The 17,870-nt window shown below is 40.1% G+C and overlaps 2 protein-coding genes across 7 annotated transcripts; both read left to right on the top strand.

The window, feature by feature from the left end:
- Window positions 1-1,103: 1,103 nt before the first annotated feature.
- On the top strand, window positions 1,104-6,500 carry LOC124333955 (major facilitator superfamily domain-containing protein 6-A-like). Of its 6 annotated transcripts, none has more exons than XM_046789011.1 (12): window positions 1,104-1,214; window positions 1,279-1,354; window positions 1,425-2,113; window positions 2,182-2,201; window positions 2,271-2,438; window positions 2,514-2,647; window positions 2,713-2,834; window positions 2,899-3,056; window positions 3,129-3,213; window positions 3,274-3,435; window positions 3,504-3,542; window positions 6,421-6,491. In XM_046789011.1, exons 1-12 carry the CDS (start codon window positions 1,148-1,150, stop codon window positions 6,456-6,458), a joined length of 1,758 nt encoding a protein of 585 aa, XP_046644967.1. In that variant the 5' UTR covers window positions 1,104-1,147; the 3' UTR covers window positions 6,459-6,491. The 6 variants fall into 6 exon arrangements, with proteins under 6 accessions (XP_046644967.1, XP_046644966.1, XP_046644965.1 ...); XM_046789010.1 differs by lacking the exon at window positions 6,421-6,491 and adding an exon at window positions 3,885-4,049; XM_046789009.1 differs by lacking the exon at window positions 6,421-6,491 and adding an exon at window positions 3,725-4,049.
- A 131-nt stretch (window positions 6,501-6,631) lies between these two features.
- Window positions 6,632-16,973, top strand: LOC124331595. Its single transcript, XM_046788815.1, has 7 exons — window positions 6,632-7,060; window positions 7,830-8,006; window positions 10,552-10,741; window positions 10,855-11,073; window positions 11,696-11,886; window positions 12,041-12,112; window positions 13,017-16,973. Exons 1-7 carry the CDS (start codon window positions 6,858-6,860, stop codon window positions 16,093-16,095), a joined length of 4,131 nt encoding a protein of 1,376 aa, XP_046644771.1. The 5' UTR covers window positions 6,632-6,857; the 3' UTR covers window positions 16,096-16,973.
- The last annotated feature ends 897 nt before the right edge of the window (window positions 16,974-17,870 follow it).

The following is a 17,870-nucleotide window of genomic DNA, read 5'->3' as shown; positions in this document are numbered from 1 at the left end:
TTATTGGTGTAGCTCTTTAAATGTTTTCTTGTTGCTATGGAGACAGTGGAACACTACCGTTGGCAAAACTCTGAGTCGGTCGAGGACATTTGCTCTAAACGGAACAAGGATCACTAGATCGTTTAAACTCTGAATTCATTTCTGAACACGTGATTTACGATCACGTGATATTTACACTTCCTATCTACGCATTACATCATAAAAAGATTTCTCTTCGCTCGCTTACAGCCTACGCGGCTACGCCTATTTTATGTATGCTTTCGCACGTCTGTTGGATTATCCAAATTATTATTCTTAATGCCGGATTACTAAAAATTAAAAGTCATAAAATTGTAAGACGGAGTTTTTATTGCGTGTATCAGCTCGTATGATGCCATGACCTGCCGACCGTATTTGGTCTCCGTGATAATCTTTTTCTAGACTATTTCTTGTCCAGACGGGACGCAAAGTGACTAGTACATGATTCAACTCGTCGGAAACTTGATCGACTTATAGACCTATTTGAAACAGCATATCGCTTTCCTGGTACGCGCGATGAAAGTCTTTCGCTTCGGCTTTCTGATATGATAACTTGAGACGTTTTAGCATAGAATTTCTCATAAGCTTTCGTCATCCTGATGAACCCGTGTGCAGGAGATACTTGTAACTAATTCTTCAGTTACAGGATGAAAAACGAACGGATGCCGCAATACGAGATAAACTTTATACGATGATTTCAAACGTTAACTTTGAAATTACGTCTTTACTGAAACTGACAGTTAAATAAATAAATAATGGTCTACAAGGATCTTTTGACTTGCATTGAAGGATTGAAGCTTGGATTGAAGTTAATCGTATCTCAAAGTATGCATCCTAAACTCAACGACCTGCACTCTTTAACCTGTTGATCAACAGATAATAAATCTTAACAAAAGATTTATCAAGATTTGTCCATCAAACTCAGACTCAGACTGATCAGACCGATCAGACGATTCAAATGTCGGAATAATCTATACGATCATTGCCCTTAGGCATCAAGTTGGTGACTAGAATAAAACCGGCAACATTGCTTTAATCCATTATATAAGTTATATTTATCCAATATAAGTTATAACATCAGCAGACTATACGACGAGTCAGGGAGGTATTGTTTGAAAGTGAAACGAAAATGTTGGACGTAAAAATAAATCGAAAATTGTTGCCGATTAAGTCGCATTATTTCCTTTTTAATGCCGGTAATTTCATTTAGAGTTGTTACCCGTATCTAACTCTTATTACTTGATGAATTTTTATTTTCAGGAACTGCTCCCTTAATGCCATATATTCCAACATATGCTAAACAACTTGGGATTCCTTCTTCTGGCGTCGGAATAATGTATTAATGATAAATCAAATAACAATTTGTATGCTTAATTTTTTAAAATTTTTATTCATTTTATGTATAGGTATGCTATCTTTCCTTTTGTGGGACTGATAGCGAAACCATCTTTCGGGGCTTTGGCTGACAAATTTAAAAAAGGGAAATTAATATTTATTTTATCCATTATTTTTACTGCCATCTTCTTTGGCTGTATTGCTTTCATACCTGCACAGACCACTGATGCTTTCATGGATTTAGAGTGTAACAGTGGGGAAACTCGTTTGAAAACGTGTAATGTTACTGATGGCTGTGCCTTAGATAAAATCGAAATGGAGTTTCAGGGCAAAGAAATTATGGAGTGTAAGCTAGTGTGTTATGACCCCAACTATTCATTTCTGGAACAAATTTGCAATGCTGGGAACATAAGTGAAAGTTGTTTTTCAAATCAAACTCATATAGAGATGACAACATATTCTAATATTAGTGATAGTACTTTTGAACAAACTTGTCTTTATTTCCCTGTCAAACATATTTATTTCAATGGAACTGACATAGAAAACCCACAATGTAATGGAGCATCAGGTATCAAGTGTTCTGTTGATTGCAACAGTTCAACAGTCATGGATTACATTCAGAATGCTATCATTGAGCAGATAGCTGAACCGTATTATAAAACCATTCAATTCCAACTGCTTTTTTTTCTAATGGCTGGTGCATGGGCAGCACAAGCTGTTGTTGTCTGTCTTTCTGATGCAATTTGCTTCAATCTTCTGGGTATTGTATACATTCTTAATGAGATATAATATTTCCATATTTACTAAAATTATGATACTTTTTTTTAGGAGACAAGCCTCACAACTATGTGAGTATAGGAAGAAGGTTTGCTGATTAAGAAAAATATGTTAAGATAATCTTTCCTTGCGTTTTATAGGGAGCGCAAAGGTTGTGGGGAGCTGTCGGATGGGGACTTATGGCGATTATCGCTGGGTACTTGATTGATCTCGCAAGTGCTGGGCAGCTTCAAAAAGATTATACACCCAGCTTCTATTTGGTTGTCATTATTCTTGCCATAAATGCCGTGTCCGTTATCAAAATTAAGGTTTGCACGTGTATCGTTTTAAAAATTCCTTTTAAACTAATTATTTAACCTTCATCTGAATATTTTAATCTCAAGGTTGACTACCACCAAGAGCCTTATCAAATCAAAAAAATTCTTATTCTCTTCAAAAATGTCAGAGTTGTGCTTTTCCTGTTTAGTTGCATCACTTTTGGTATATGTATCGGAATAGTATGGCAATTTCAGTTATGGTAAGTACCAATTTTGCTATCCCAAGTTCAAGAATGCACGCTACGGATATATCTAATTTCACCAGGTTTTTAGAGGACTTGGCATCTGCTCAAGGTTGTGATTCGTTGCAGTGGATCAAGTTACTACAAGGGTTAGCCATGGGTGTCCAGTGCTTTCTCGGGGAGGCTCCCTTTCTCTTTTTATCAGGTTGTTTACTTGGTGTAGTAGAGTTCAATTTCACATTGTTATGATAATTTACTTTTTAATGAAGGAAGAATTTTGAAAAAATTTGGTCACGTTCATACAATGACGATGATCTTAGTAGTCATGGGCATTCGACTTTTAGCCTACTCGTATCTGGTCAATCCCTGGTACACGTTGCCTATTGATTTACTAAATGGATTAACGTTAGGTGTATATTGGTCCACGGTACGTATTCCACTCTTTTTCGTCCAACTTCTTTCGAATAAATTCCTAAGACTTTACATTTACTTCTACAAGATGGCATCATATGCGAATTTGATCGCGCCACCTGAAGCTACCAGTACACTTCAGGGGATATTTGGTGCGCTATTTGAAGGAATAGGTAACTATTAACGGTAATGTTATCCAGAAATTTTTGTAAATTTCTATATTTTTTGGTCAGGTACTTCGATTGGCAGCCTGTTTGGTGGGTTCATCTATGAAAGTTATGGAGGCGCTATTATGTTCCGTTCATTTGGAATCTATGCCTTAGTCTACGGAGCCATTTACTCATTAAGTCATTTTGCCATGGACTTCAACAAAAGGAAATCTTTGGACACTAAAAGTAAGTTATCTTGTTTTTCTAAAAGCATGCACATCGATTTGTGACTTGTATTTTTACTTTTAAAAAAGATTCGATGGATGACAAAGAGCATGAGATTTCAGTTAAAGGTACGGAGTAATTACCGCATGTTTTATGGGAAGTTTTTTTTTAGCTTGCATTCGTGTGTCATGTTTGCGTCGAATTGCAAGTTCATTCTTGTAATTAAGAATGAGTATTCCTCCGCGTTCAAAAGACCAGTGCTTTTAGTTTGAACAAGGAAAACCCTAATTGTTATTTTAAATTGTTGTAGATTTTTCAAACGGCGGAAGAGTTTTATCGAATTACGGATCGTTAGTTACTGGAAATACTCATTCTAATTGAACGTGTTGTCCAGCTTTCGTATCTAAAAGCTAATCGTTTTACTATTTTGAAATGACGCGATCTTTACAAACTCCTTTATATTTTGATAGAATCTCATAAACAAGTCAACTACCAAAGTTCTTCTGTAGACCACCTTTACAAAAATTAAGAAATTTTAGTTTAGTCCTTAGACTGCAATAAATGTAGTATATACTCTTTTGACATTTGATTATATACTGACATTTGAAACATTTCAATACAAATAATAAAGAAGATGTACGATTTTTCGCACCCGCTGTGGTTTGGCCTGAAGGTGATTTTCTTCGTAGCCTTCAGTAAAGGGTATTTTGTTTTAAAAGAAATTTTTAAAATAGAAATTTAGCATAATCATTGGATGAATTTGCGCTTGTATTCAGAATCTTCTTTGCATGGAGAGGCAGGAATTGTGGAATGAGCCCAACGTAAATTTTGCTTGGTCATGCTTGTGATAGCTTAATCATTATGACGCTTGGAGATAGCACTGTGATGTGCAGAAAGTTTGGGGTTGCGCGGGAGCTGCGGGCTCCTGCCGGGTTCCTATCACTAACTAACGGCAATTGTCAAGCATGTCCTTTCAAATTCGTAAGTTTGTACCTAGACGGTGACCTTGCGGGTTGCGGCCAATGAATTGTAAGCATGTTATGCATACACTCAAGTCCTAGGAGGCTTGTTTAAACAAATTGGAAGGGGAAGAGATAGTCTATCCTGATCACCTTGCTCTTGGATCACGTCTTCATCATTAAGCCTTGTTTATCGAGTCAGGAAGACGCCTATTTTGACCGTGATGCTTCTTCCCTACAGGCTGTTCTGGAAACTCAGATTAAAAATGAATCGTGTCCAATCGATTGATTCTTTTGGATACAATCCAATGGCCTGAACAAAGAATCAGCTATAATCAATCATCCCATCCCGTTCAATCACCATTACGTTCTCACTTCCAATGCACCCGGGCGTACGTTAATAATACCATACTTTCTAACGCAGCAGCAACTTGAATTATCTTCTAGAATGTACATATACTTTTAGTACATATATTTTGTGTTATTGTCGAGGGAATTTTTGTATTATTACTAATCACATTAATTATGTTTTATTTGCTTAGTAATAATAATTAAACGGGTACCTGTATGTTGCAGGAAAAATATGTCCTTCTCACCGAAGAACGAAAAGTTAACAACGGGACACATTTTCCTACAACTGTACAGCAGTTAGACACGTATGAAATTATAAAAGAAATGGGTTGGTACAGTAACTATATAGAAATGCGTCTTATTCGTCGGTCGTCTGTGTTACTTTTAGTAAGTTTGAAGCAAGGACAAAGATAAGCTTAGGTGAAGAAGATAATCAAATTCTTGCCAAAATTTAGGCAGATAAAAAGAATTTGATTATCTTTCTCTGGTAGAACAATTTTTAAGATTAATTCCGATTGTTAACGTGTTTAAAGTTATCAGAGTTGGTAGCAGTGGGGCTAACAACAGGTTGTTCAAATCCGTCATGGGATTCCTCGTTTTCTTCTCCATCGATAACTGTCAATACGCCCCTTAATTACTTTGATAACGCTTTTGCATTTAAGTTGCCATGTATGGTTCATTCACTTCATTGCACAAGTTGAGAAAGTTCGATATATTTTGAAATTCTAGACTTTACATATTGAACTAACTCAACTTTGTGGTAATGTCGCCAGAAACCGAATGAATGGCAAGTGTAGATTTTGTTTGCATTTCTTGTTTGGTTATTACATCAATAGAAAATAAGATGTGGTAAACCATTGCTCGTTCAAGTTATAGTAGACATTCCTTATTTTGACTTGCCGTCTATATCAAACTAGAAATTAAAAAATATTAGAATAGCTTCTCTTTTTGATTCCCTATTATGCATAATTTAAACCGGTCTAAATCTTATTTTGGTACATCACAATGATATCGGATGATGCCCGCATAGCCTTGGTTTGTTGCCGCGGTTTGCCCTCGACGTGTTTCCAACCACGTACGCCAAACTTGATGAAGTGTTAATAAACAAGTTTATGTGGTTCGTGCCGATCATCGCATTCGATACAACCCCGACCGATTCTAAATTTTAAATTTGGCGGTGGTCTCTACTCGAGCAACTTTGTAACAGTCGACACTTGAGATTAAGAATGGAGGTGACCATCCCATTAGATTTGTTAATGTCAAGTTATAATTACTTTATATAGTGAAAGGTTGGTTACTCTGATAAAGCATGGGAATCTGTGGGGTCTTCCTCGGGGATTCCTACCGGCTTGGGTAGCAGTCACGGATATGGAGAGTTGAATGCAAAACAGTTACTAACCCCTTCTAGAAAGTCCCATTTCTCAGAAGCAATCCAGACCATTGTTTTTATGTAAAAGAGGGGGCCCTAAACGCACTTTTTTATAGATAGCGGTTAGAAGAGTATGCAGAGCGTAAGTAAGACAAGTTTTTGACCGCAGTATAAATATCCTCTTTTTTTTTCATTTTTGGCAACGGATGTTAGATTGAGAATGTAGGTTCCGTGTTTTGGCAATACACGTTTAGTTGCATATTAGCGGCGGTATAGTCTCACGGTTTTTCGGATAATTGTCTTCACCCTAAAACCTTGCTCCTCAAGGGAAAGAAGGCCAGCCCGTAAATACCACCGCCCCGTGATTGAAATCCAGGCAGCAACAGCGGCAGCAGCACCAGCAGCAGCAGCGGCAGCAGCACATACAAGAATGGGCAAGATAACGGAACCCCGGGGCAATACCTGCGTGTGTCTATGAAGCCTGTGTGACGTCACCGTTCGCTTGGAGAGTTTCAAAAGCAACAGTCCAGCCCGCCAATGCGATAGTAGTGTTGCAGCAACCACGAAGGCTGGTCCTCAATATTCCGATTGCTCAGGATTTCCCCCCTTGTGATCTCAAGCAAAATTTTTCTTAAAAACCGGATTGTGCCGTGTGCAGTGTGTGTGTGTGTGGTTTTAACCTACTAGTGAACTTGAAACGAACCATCACAAAAACTTGCTGTCTGACTTCTTCTTCTACGTCTTTCTCCGAAACGGTCGGGAAAATGACCGAATCATCCTCTCCTTCGCCCTCTAAGGCAACGACAACAAACTCGGCTTGTAGTTTGAACAAATGGCGTATCATTCCTATTGTTGTCGTCTTTCTCATCACTCTTGCCGTCTTGTTGTGCGTCTATCGGCTACGCACCGACCCAACGGGGCCGTCACAAATCACCACCTCTTCTTCTCGGCATTCGACCAAAGCTGGGTAAATATTACCAACACATTTATTTTATTTTTGTCTTCTCCTCAATATTTACATTGATTGCGTCAACCGTTTAAAGTCCTATCTTCTGTATTTGGGCAAAATACCAGTTCTCCTCCATTCTTTGCCGTTGGGGGTCGTTCATGCACGCCTTTCTATACTACTCCCGTGTATCATAAGTGGGTTCAATAGTCGAATGTATGCTTTCAACCTCGATTTTTTTTTCTCTCTTTTGTTTACCATCTAAGACGTAATCAAATTTTGGATAGTTGTCGCAAAATAATTTGGCATTTCTCTTTGTGCCGGATCCGTCGATGAGCTGGAAAAAAAAGCTGTTTTCTGTGCTGTGAGATGCCTCCTGGAAATCAATTGACAACACGTTAGAAGGTCGAATTCGAATGTCTAATGATGCTTTTTCGCCTGTAGCGATCCTCTTCGTACGGTAAACCAGGTAGTCGTGTAAATTGTCGAAAAAGAAGATGACATCGAAGGTCGCCTTAAAAAAGCACACATTTCCTTATTGTTTTGCCAATAAAACGTTGTCTTGAATTGAAGAAAAGTAAAATTTCCAATCTTCTCCGAAACTCTTCTTTTTGCTAAACAATCTGTGGGCACCATCTGCGTTTGTTATCTTCAGTGCAAGGTTGCTGGTGCCCAGTCCATCTTTCATACCGGTTTGCAACATCCCTGGGCATTTGGAGATGATGAAAAGAGCCCTCTGAGCAAATCCCCTTTTGTTTTGTTGCTTAATTTTGTTACTTTTGTTTCTTAGAAATACGAGGAACCGTGCCAAAGAATTGAAGAGCATTTGGGAAGAAGGACGGACCAACGATAGGTGGCTGGTTGTTACAGACGACCAAGACACCGCTTTCATTTGTTCGCTCGCCGACATCTCTGCTGAATTGGAATGGCGTATGCTCGTGGTGGGGAACAACATCAGTTGCTGCAGGTAATAGGAAAAGTTCTACTTTTTCTTTTTCACTATAGCCCCACCGTAAATAGCCGACGACGTATGTCACTACGTATTCTTCGTTACGTGCTGTGATAGAGCAAGCAATGGAAAGTACGACCTGTTTCTTTCGTTTGTCGCTCTAATTCCCCTCAAGGCTTTTTTAGTGGACTAACCGCGACATTGCCCGTACGAAATGAACGTAAGTTAGTAATGACCGATCCCGTTGCGACGTCGGCAAAACCGCGTGAAAAGCTAGAAAATATACGCGCGAACGTGAAAGTTTACGAATTAAGTCAGAATACCACCAGTAAAGCAATCCCTGTGGGTTAACGGGTGTGGATTTCCCAAAACATTTTCCACCCAAAACAAGAAAACAACCTTCTCTTTCAAACAATATCTTCATCGCAAGCTGCTCGTGAGTGCCATTCCTCGTATGGAACATTTCACTTGCTCTCACGAGCGGGGGAAATCGGTCGCCGCGTGCGTTTCCTTGCCTCCATCGTGTCAGTCTCCCTGAAAAAAGCCTAGTCATTTTCTACAGCTGTTTCGATAGAAAGCGACAAGAAACTTGCTTTCTCCTACATCAAATAATAATAACCCTACCACCAACCACCACATCGTGTACCGAACTCATCCTTCCGACCGTTAGATTTTCATTTGATTTATTTGTTTTCAAAAAGTCACGTTTTTTCGTGCCATACTAATTACAAATGATGTGGGGGGAAGGTTTCCCGACGTCCCATTTTCCCTTCGGCAAATTAATTTCAACTTGAAGGAACTGAAGAAAAGTTGCAAAATTTGCGGCTGCGTTATAATCAAAAAGTCTCATTAGAGACCCAAAAGACAGGTTAAAGAGGTTAGGTGAAAAAGATAACGGAGAAGCTGGCTTTTCTTTTTCTTTCTTGTACACTTCTTATTTTCTTCTTGAATGAGAGGGTATGTGAAAGTATGAGAACCAGTAGTGAATAAAACAATTAAGAAAGCGTAAGATTGGTCTTTGTGGTTCGACAACAGAAAAACTTCTCGTGCGAAGTCGGCGCTTTCACCCAGTTAAATGTCGACGTCATCAGCATGACAGGTTCAAGAAGAAGAAAAAAATGTCTTTTAATGAAGGCACACTCTTTATTTTAACAAGAACAAACGAGGAAACGTTAACCCAAATTAAAGAATAGTGCGTGAAAAGTCCTACTTAACCGTGGAAACCTTTTTTTTTTTTCAAGTTTAAAAATAGACCCCGCTTTTTATTTTCAAATGCGTTTTATTCATGTTTTGTGCTAACGACACATGAAAGGACGAATTTCTACCCGTCAGGTGGTAACTATGAGTTTAACAAAGGAAATACATCAAACAAATGGTGAATTCAACTTCCTATGCGTCACCTTTTCTTTTAAGAACAGCAAAGTCATTTGTTTCCCGTCGTCAAACAGTTCCTTTTTTTGTTCAAACGGTTTTCGGGCTGCTATTTTATGCCTTTTGATTTACAGTCTTATGAATATGACTGGAAATCCCCTTGGAAACACACCTTGCCATTTTATTTCACGCCAAAGCTTTTGTCCCAAGGTTTACGGGAGGCCAGAGGATTCAGCGTTGAATTCTTGACATTCCGGTACACAAATTCCGACAAGAGATGCATGGCCAGTTGTCCCGCGGAACTCCAAACGGTGTATTCAACCTTCGAGTGTGTGTTGTTTCCACGTGTCTTCCCGTCGTTTCCAGCATCTTTGATGACAATAAATCGACGCCTAGTTTGTTTTTTCTTTTCGTTCATCCAAGGACAATTGATTCCATTTTAGTCGTCCGAAACATGTAGGAAATCGATATGGGAGACTCTTCGGAGTCGTGGTGTCGTGAGAATCAAGATTCGTCTTTCGTATATAGTCACGCGTTGGAGACAACACGTAACCTTCCCGAATCATTGGATAACGCATGAAAAAGGAGTTGCCGGACGTTTGGTTTTTTTTTGCATCATTTCTTCGATGATGGACGGTGGATGGATGGTGATCGTGGTGATGGGCGTTGAGATTGTGTGCGTGCATTTGATCACGTTCACATTTTATAATTGTTTAATACTTCTAAGTATAGCAGAAGAATGTTTTTTGTACTCTGGATGTGCTACGCAAAGTATAGGATGGCGGAATCCTGATTTTTGATTGCCATATTAGAATTCACCTTGGAAGGGCGTGTGTATATACTTTGCAAGGTCGATGTTCTTCATCCTAGCGGTTTGATGCGTATTAAAATCAACTTTGCTATTCCAATGTGAGGAGGAAGCGCCAAGGTGTGGCCCAACCCTTTTGGAACCAGTACCCTGTGTCATGTGTCATTTTAGATTCAATCTCGCGGATAATTGGCAGGAAGGATACCGATGTCGTAATGCTTCTTAAGCGATTGCCCAACTCCCCCCCCCCCTTAGAGTGTCTAAAATTTATCTGTAAAAAAAAGCCATTAGCGCAATCTGAAAGTTGAATTGATATGTAGAACGAAGTATGTGGTTATTCCCCGCGTAATGGACTGATAATCAACTTACTGTACACTTTAACAGGAAAACTTGCATGCTGCTAGATGACATGAAACTCAAGAATTTGCACTATGAAATTCTAACGGCTATGGAATCCACGTCGAGAGTTGAAGCCCGTCGTAACGCCGGTTACCTTTACGCAATCCAACATGGGGCACGCCACATTTTCGACGCTTACCCGGAGACTTATACGTCAGCAAAGATTCCATTGGAGGTAATAAACATGGGAAAAGAATGAATGGATGTCTAGTCTACATAATAAGAATTGGGTTTCTTTAAAATCTTTGGCAAAAAGAAAATTTCAAAATCTTTTGTGTTTGTTTTCAGACTTTCAGACGCGAAATGTTTCGCCAGCTGCAGAACGTTGCCCTGAACGTTGCCCTTGGCGTTGTTAGCGAGCGGCCGTACGTGAAACGAGTTCAGAATCCATACGCTCATTTTGGTCGACCGGATTTGTGGACAGAAGGCTTCCGGCGAAACAATCAACGTTTCATTCATAACCATATCTATCGTATTTGCGAAGTCAGACCCCCTTCAATAGAAAAGGTAACAACAATTTGATCAATCGCCAAAGAAATAGGAAAACAAAAATATTTTGAAAGCGGAGTATTTTGTTAAAGTTTATGGACTGTTACGAAGGGGATAATAAAGTCGACGGGCAACACCTCAATAATTATTACGTAACCCCCCCCCCCTTCCCCCCCAAATTTGGGGGCAATCAAAACAGGTATCCCAAGTTGTGTCTAAACATAAGAAAAAAAAATGTATATATCTATGTTTATCGTTCAAAAAGTCCTGTTAGATTTTTTGCTGCTGTGTGTGTGCTATCGAATATGTCTGAAAAAAAAACCCAGTTTCTAATTTCCCGAAGGGAGTGTTACGCAACTGCTATTGGTAAATACTAGCTTGCACGTGAGTGAATTTGTTTGTGAACGAGACACATTTGTCTGCCCCAAACCGATTTTTTCTTCTCATTTTCAAGATTGATTAATTTGCATGCGAGGGCGTTTAGTAATTGATTTGCAATGTTTAATTGATTTGTTACATTACACATGTGTGCAATATCGCTTTGACAGTGAGTTGCCAAGTGGAACAAAACCCGCTGCAGGAATAGAATCGTTTGGTTTATTAACCAATTTTTCCTTTTTTTATTTTTCCTTGTCACCAGTTTTTAGACATTGACGAGGATTACTTTGACTGGGCAGCCCCATCCCTGACTCTGCCTGGATCAACGGTGGCACCATTCTCTTCGAAAAACACCCTGTACTCGATTGAAGCATTCTGGGGACTTGTTCTCTTTCCGACAGGCAACTCGTCGCAAGCGCCTACTATTCCTCAACATCTATTACGGACCTTATGGTAAAGCATATCTAGAAACTAGCACATACCGCAAATTGTTGGTGGCCGAAAGGCGTTAACAAAAATAAAAAAACAAAAAAGTTTACATACTACTGACCAATTTTCCCCTTTTTCTTTTTGCTTTTCTTTTCTTTTATTCGAAACAAATAAATAGGAATCAAGCCGTTCTGGGTGATATCGCTGGAAGTCTAAAATTGTCCTTGGCCAACGTTTCTACTCTGCAGAGGTAAATGATCTTAAATTAGAACTGACTTAAATATGGATTGGGGTTTATTTGAGCGGAACGGCGTGATTGAGGTGCAACAAATAGGTGACACGCCTTCGATTGCTTGGGATCCAATGTTATTCGTTACGGTCGATTCAATTCGAAATGCTGAGTGAAATTCTTGAATCTCTCCTATTCATGAGCTAGACACTATTATTTTCTTTTATTCGGCGTTTGTTTGACCGACCTGCCACACTTTCACTTCCGTTATTGGAAGGGCTTAAGGGCAAATATTTTTATTATTGCCGTTTCCATTCTTTGAACTCAATTGAATACCGGATTGGTTTTCCATGAGCCAGAGCTGAAGGGGGCTTACATAAAACACAAAGAATTAGAAGGGGATATCCAACTGTTGAAATAGTTTTTTCCAATACTGTACTATTAAATAAAAAAAGCCGGTTGTATAAACACTATATTTTTATAGTCAAAAGTATCACGCCCTACATGTTCTAGTTCCAAATTTGGTATAAAGCCCATTTTCTTTTAATGAACGAAATTTTGATGGGGTAACAAACAACAAGGTCGAATTGGAAAACGAAAGATATTAGTACTTTTGAAAGTAAACCGTTTGTTACCTCAGAAATGATGCTGTTTATAGTCGGAGGTTAATTGAAATTTTGACAAAGCTATACACACCTGTAAGAGATACTATGTTGGCTAGCTTAATTATTTTCAAGCTTGACAAAAAGGTCCGCCTTCATATCTGTAACTTTCAACTCGACTCTGTATGGGCAGACAAATTCTAGCCAACATGCGCGCAACTGTACGACTTTTGGTTTTTCTTTCCAATTTGTTATCTATAATTATTCATTTCATACCGCCCACTGATCACCTTTTGATAATTATAATTGCGTGTCTGATATAGACGGGAGAAAAGTCGAAAAAATCCAGCTGATCTTCGGGAGCCGGATGGCCTTGCCAGTTTCCTTCTGAAATGGACATGTTCGACCAGATCGTCATTGAGCTGCACGCGCGATTTATTTCAGACCATGTTCCAGTTACACTACATCTCCTTCAAGAGCCTTGGCGTCTTGCAGAGTTGGATCAACGATCTTAAGCGATCACATTATCTTGAGCCTCCGGTTATCCCTCGCCGTAGAGGGCAGATGAACCCTTGTCTGGGAGCCGACGGTCTCTACGGTGTGGCCTTCTATCCAGCCCTTCCAGTGAAATCCATGAGTTTGGAGCAGCTGGACAGACGCAATGCCACAATTGAGCGATTCAAGAAAGAAGAAACACGACTGGATGCCTTGAACCGCGCTCTGAGCGAGACGGCATTAGATTCGTCCAGGCCTATTAATGCTCGTGATCTCGTCACTCAAGGCCCCATCATCGCATACGGCGAAACGGGAGAGCACAACATCGCAAAGGAGGAACCAGTTGTTGTACTCTCGTCATCGGACGCCGAAGGCACTCACGAAAGCCCAATTACATCCCGTCACGCGAAATTATACGATGGCCACGGTGCTATTGAGATGCCGATTTTGCGCGAGTTTACAGACAATGCATGTCCAGGATATTCACAGCTTTTGCCTCACGTCTCCGAAAACCCTTTCAGAAACGTCTTGCTCATCGTGGCCATGACGGCGATGCGCTACGAAATGATTCCCATGTTCGAAGTCGTATACAGAGAACATTTCCGCAACATCCTGTACTGTGGGAGCCCGCATGATTCGATTGAAATTTTCTTGCGAAAGTATCAACTATCGGAAGATCGCTCCTTTTCTTTTCTTCCAATCCATTCCAAGTATACCTACGAGTGCCTGCTGGGCGCCCTTGAAATGGGATACAATGTCGATGGATGGATCATGTCCACTGACGATGCCCTTATCAACAGCTGGAACATTCGACAAATGAATTACTCCAAACTCTGGTACAGCGGCGACTACAACATTCAAGTGACCGGAGCAAACTGGAAAACACTGGATCCCGGCAGTCAGAAACTGCCTAGAAGCCTGGACGGTGTGCAGAAAGTTTTAGAGTTCCTTAAAAGCTCTTTGATTGGATCAGTCCTACCAGACGATGTCAACAGTGGAATCGGCAGCCGTGGGAATCACGATCACGGCCCGTCGAGAATCACCAAGCGTGGGGCGGAAATTGGGACAGGCAAATTTCCAGAAAAGTTATTGACAGAACAATTAACTGCCGAAACCCGAAATCATACGGTTGCTGAACAGCATGCAGAAGGTGATGGGCACAAGATTTATGGATCGTCACTAGAACAACTTTCTAATCCGAGTGGAAGGTCATCTTTCGATGTGATTGAGCTCAAGTCGACCATCAACAGCAGCATTGCATTGGAACAACCGAGAATATTATTCTCTCTCAACTACTTTGTGGATGGCGGAATCAATAAAACTGAAATTGACGTTGGCCTCGCGATAGCAGATGATGTAACGACGACCAAGGTTCAAACCGAAAACCAAGAAATCAAAGAATCGTTAGCCGAGTTGCTCAACATCACCACCACCGGTGAGATTGGCGTGTTGGATGGAGAGGACGCAACTTCTATGGAAATGGAACGGACATTTATCAATGTGCATGGGAGCAATTTAGGCAAGAGTGACGGTGATCAAATTGATCAAGTTGGATCGGTAACCGTAGGTGGTGCCCTGGAAACTGAGCCGGTCTTATCCAACCTTCAGAACACCAGCGCAGATGGCCAAATTGAAGCTGTCGACTTGGAGTTCGTGATTACTGAAGATGACGGATTTCCCACTGAAGGCGATGAACTAAGTGAAAGTGAGACCGAGCGACCAGTTTCTGAACTTTTGCGCAAACTTCTTGTTGCTACCCGTAACACGACCAATACAGAACAATCTGATTTGGCTGAGCTCCCTGAGAACAACAATAACACGTCGACTAATTCGACGATTTCTTTAGAAGCCCTTTCAAATTATACAATGTCGCCTCCCGAGATCGAAATTACCGTCATTACCGAAGACATTGTCTCTCCGTTGAAGGAGCAAGCAACCGATACGCATGACACTCTTGTTGTTGACTCATTAGCTCATCCGGTAAATGCTTCCATGGAGCTCTCAGATTCCCGAGAAAAAATGGTAATTGGAGACGACAGTGTTCCGGAGCCTGTCAGTTCTGCCGACAAAAGAACACCTGAAGCTGGCCACAATCAAACAGAAGTAGCTGAATCAGAGGTTTTAATCGTTTCTCCAACCTCTAATAATGAAACGTCAATTACACCCATCGCCGACGGGGACAAACCTTTGGAAGAGAGCAACTCGACCACAACAACAACAACTCCCAAGACTACAACAATTCAGCCTCAAACCCAGTCGTCGACGGCCTCGATTTCGGGTGAAGAGGAGCGTAAAAACTCTGAGACATTGCACGTTGGCGAAACTTTATCAACCTTGAAAGAACTCTACACTTTGATCAAAGAAAACCTGGGCGTTCGAACGGACGACTCTGATGATGTCAGATATGCTGACGCAGCATTTTATGGCGGCGATCGTGGGTACCGACTAAATCCCAAGTCGATCCATCACTTCCGTTGCGAAAAAGGCACAAATTTAGAATTCTGCAAAGTGTCATCTGAATACCTTTATCAACTCTCGGAGAACATGGGCAAAGAATTCCAGTTGATTTACGATAAAGTGCCCATGTACTACATCCCGAAAAAGGATCAGCTCAAGTTTTACCTGTTGAGTAATTTGATGTTGCAACATGGCGTCACCGACGAAATCGCCATTCCTCTCATTCTTTCCGGCTTGGACCCTGAAGACGAATGGGTCAAACTCGAAAAGTCCTTTTTCGGTGGACTAAAAGGAGGAGGACGAAATGGCGATGCTTCCACCAGCAAATATCCACTGTTTAACAGCGCAGCCGCCGTGTTGTATCCCACCGACTTGAACACGCTCACCACCGACGCGAAACTACAAAAGATTTTCTGTTTGAAATACTTACTGCGAGTTCTCCAGTTGTAAGTGCTTGTTAGCCACACATGTTGCCGTTTGCAGTTTCCACCGAGACTGCAGACTTCCCAAAAGTATTCGAGCGTCTCTCATCATCACATTAATCCATTTTTGAGTTTCTTCCTTTTTTTTATTTTGTCAGGAATTACTAGGTGAAGTGACATGTATCCGAGTTGTTTACTATAACCCTGTTTGTATAGGCTATCTATGAGAATTATTGTACAAGATGTTTAAGCTTTTTACTTACGCTGGTACGAAAAGAATTTGCTTTTTTACGGGAGTGGAAAGCTGACTTCTTACGAAAAAAAGTAACTACAAAACAGAAAAAACAACAGGTTGCGCTATTTACCCGTTGTCCAACATGTGATCTAACTTTATCTCTCGCCATGCATATATAGGCTTAGTTCTGACTGAGATAAAGCATCGTGCACGATACTGTAAGGCGGCGTCCAAACACCAATTGGTTGGTAGTTACGTGGAAGTCCTATACTACTATCTGCAGTGGTGGTCCTAATACATTTAGAAATTATTATATTTTATTTTTGTGTATCATACAGCATGCTAACCTTTTGTATTACCTCTACCATGAATTTTCAATAGATCAATGGTTTTCATTTCGAATGCGGACCAAGTACGTACTACTAAAATTGCTGTTTTACTCGCGTGCGTTCACAATCGTATCAGACCAAATGTTTTGACCGAAAGCGAATTAATGATCCATCCAGAATGTTTGAATCTGCCTATCCCGGGTGTGCTATTTGCTATCCTGTACACGAAATCAACTAATCCCGTTCCGAAAGTGCCAAATAATGGCATCCAATTCTAAGGGGACGCATGTATAGGATTTAGCGTTGAAAGAAAGGCAATGAATACAAGTTTATTATGTTTAATAAATCTTCCGCTTTTCATTTATGTTACCATCTTACCTTAAGTTACATTAACCAATCACTACTCTCGGAATTACCAAATTAAAAACACTTTATACGCCATCTATGGAGAATAAATGGAACGGCTTCGATTGGAAGAATCGCAATCGGGAAAATTCCCGTATCGATATATAGTATAATTCAATTCAAGCAGACGAAATGATAATTCAAAATGTGGTAGGCCTATTTCTTACGAATTCTCAGTTCTCACTGATTAGTGATGAGTTTGAGTTGTTCTTTTTTCTTTTTCAAAAATGGATTTGAGTAGTAAAACAAACTGCTATGTAAAGGGCGCATTACTTTGCTTTGCGGTATCGTATTCCACAAATTTAGCAAATCTGGAAAAATCAAACAATTGAAAACATGGAATTTTTGCAGGGCATTTTTGCTGGTGTATCTTAAGTTGAAGTTTGTTTTCCCTTTTGCTGGGCCTCGATAAATCCTCCATTTGGCTCTACAGAAAATAACTTCAGAATAGGTAAACTTAGCTTTATCACAGCCATAATTTATGCAGCAATATTTAAAGTAGTACCATGCAATACAAACATTCAAAGAAGAAAATTCGAGAAGAACTGAACACCTAAAATAATTTAGAAATCAAGTCATGTAAAGTGTCTTAAGAAAATCACTTCAAATTATTAGCTGATACTTAGCATCTTGATGGATGTGCGCAACCTAGAATTTTGTGATGTCTGCAACATGCAAATTTAACATCAACTGAAATTATTTTTCTCAAAGCTCTTCTAGAAAACTTACTAACTTTCCTCTATTTCCCTGCAGCATGCCGTAAACCATTTAAAGCAATGAAACACACGACCACCTGCAACTGTGGTGAGTTACATTGAGAAACTCTACCACTTA

This window comes from Daphnia pulicaria, chromosome 1 (assembly GCF_021234035.1).
Source record: "Daphnia pulicaria isolate SC F1-1A chromosome 1, SC_F0-13Bv2, whole genome shotgun sequence".
Taxonomy (NCBI): Eukaryota; Metazoa; Arthropoda; class Branchiopoda; order Diplostraca; family Daphniidae; genus Daphnia; species Daphnia pulicaria.
This window is presented reverse-complemented; position numbering and strand designations above follow the sequence as displayed.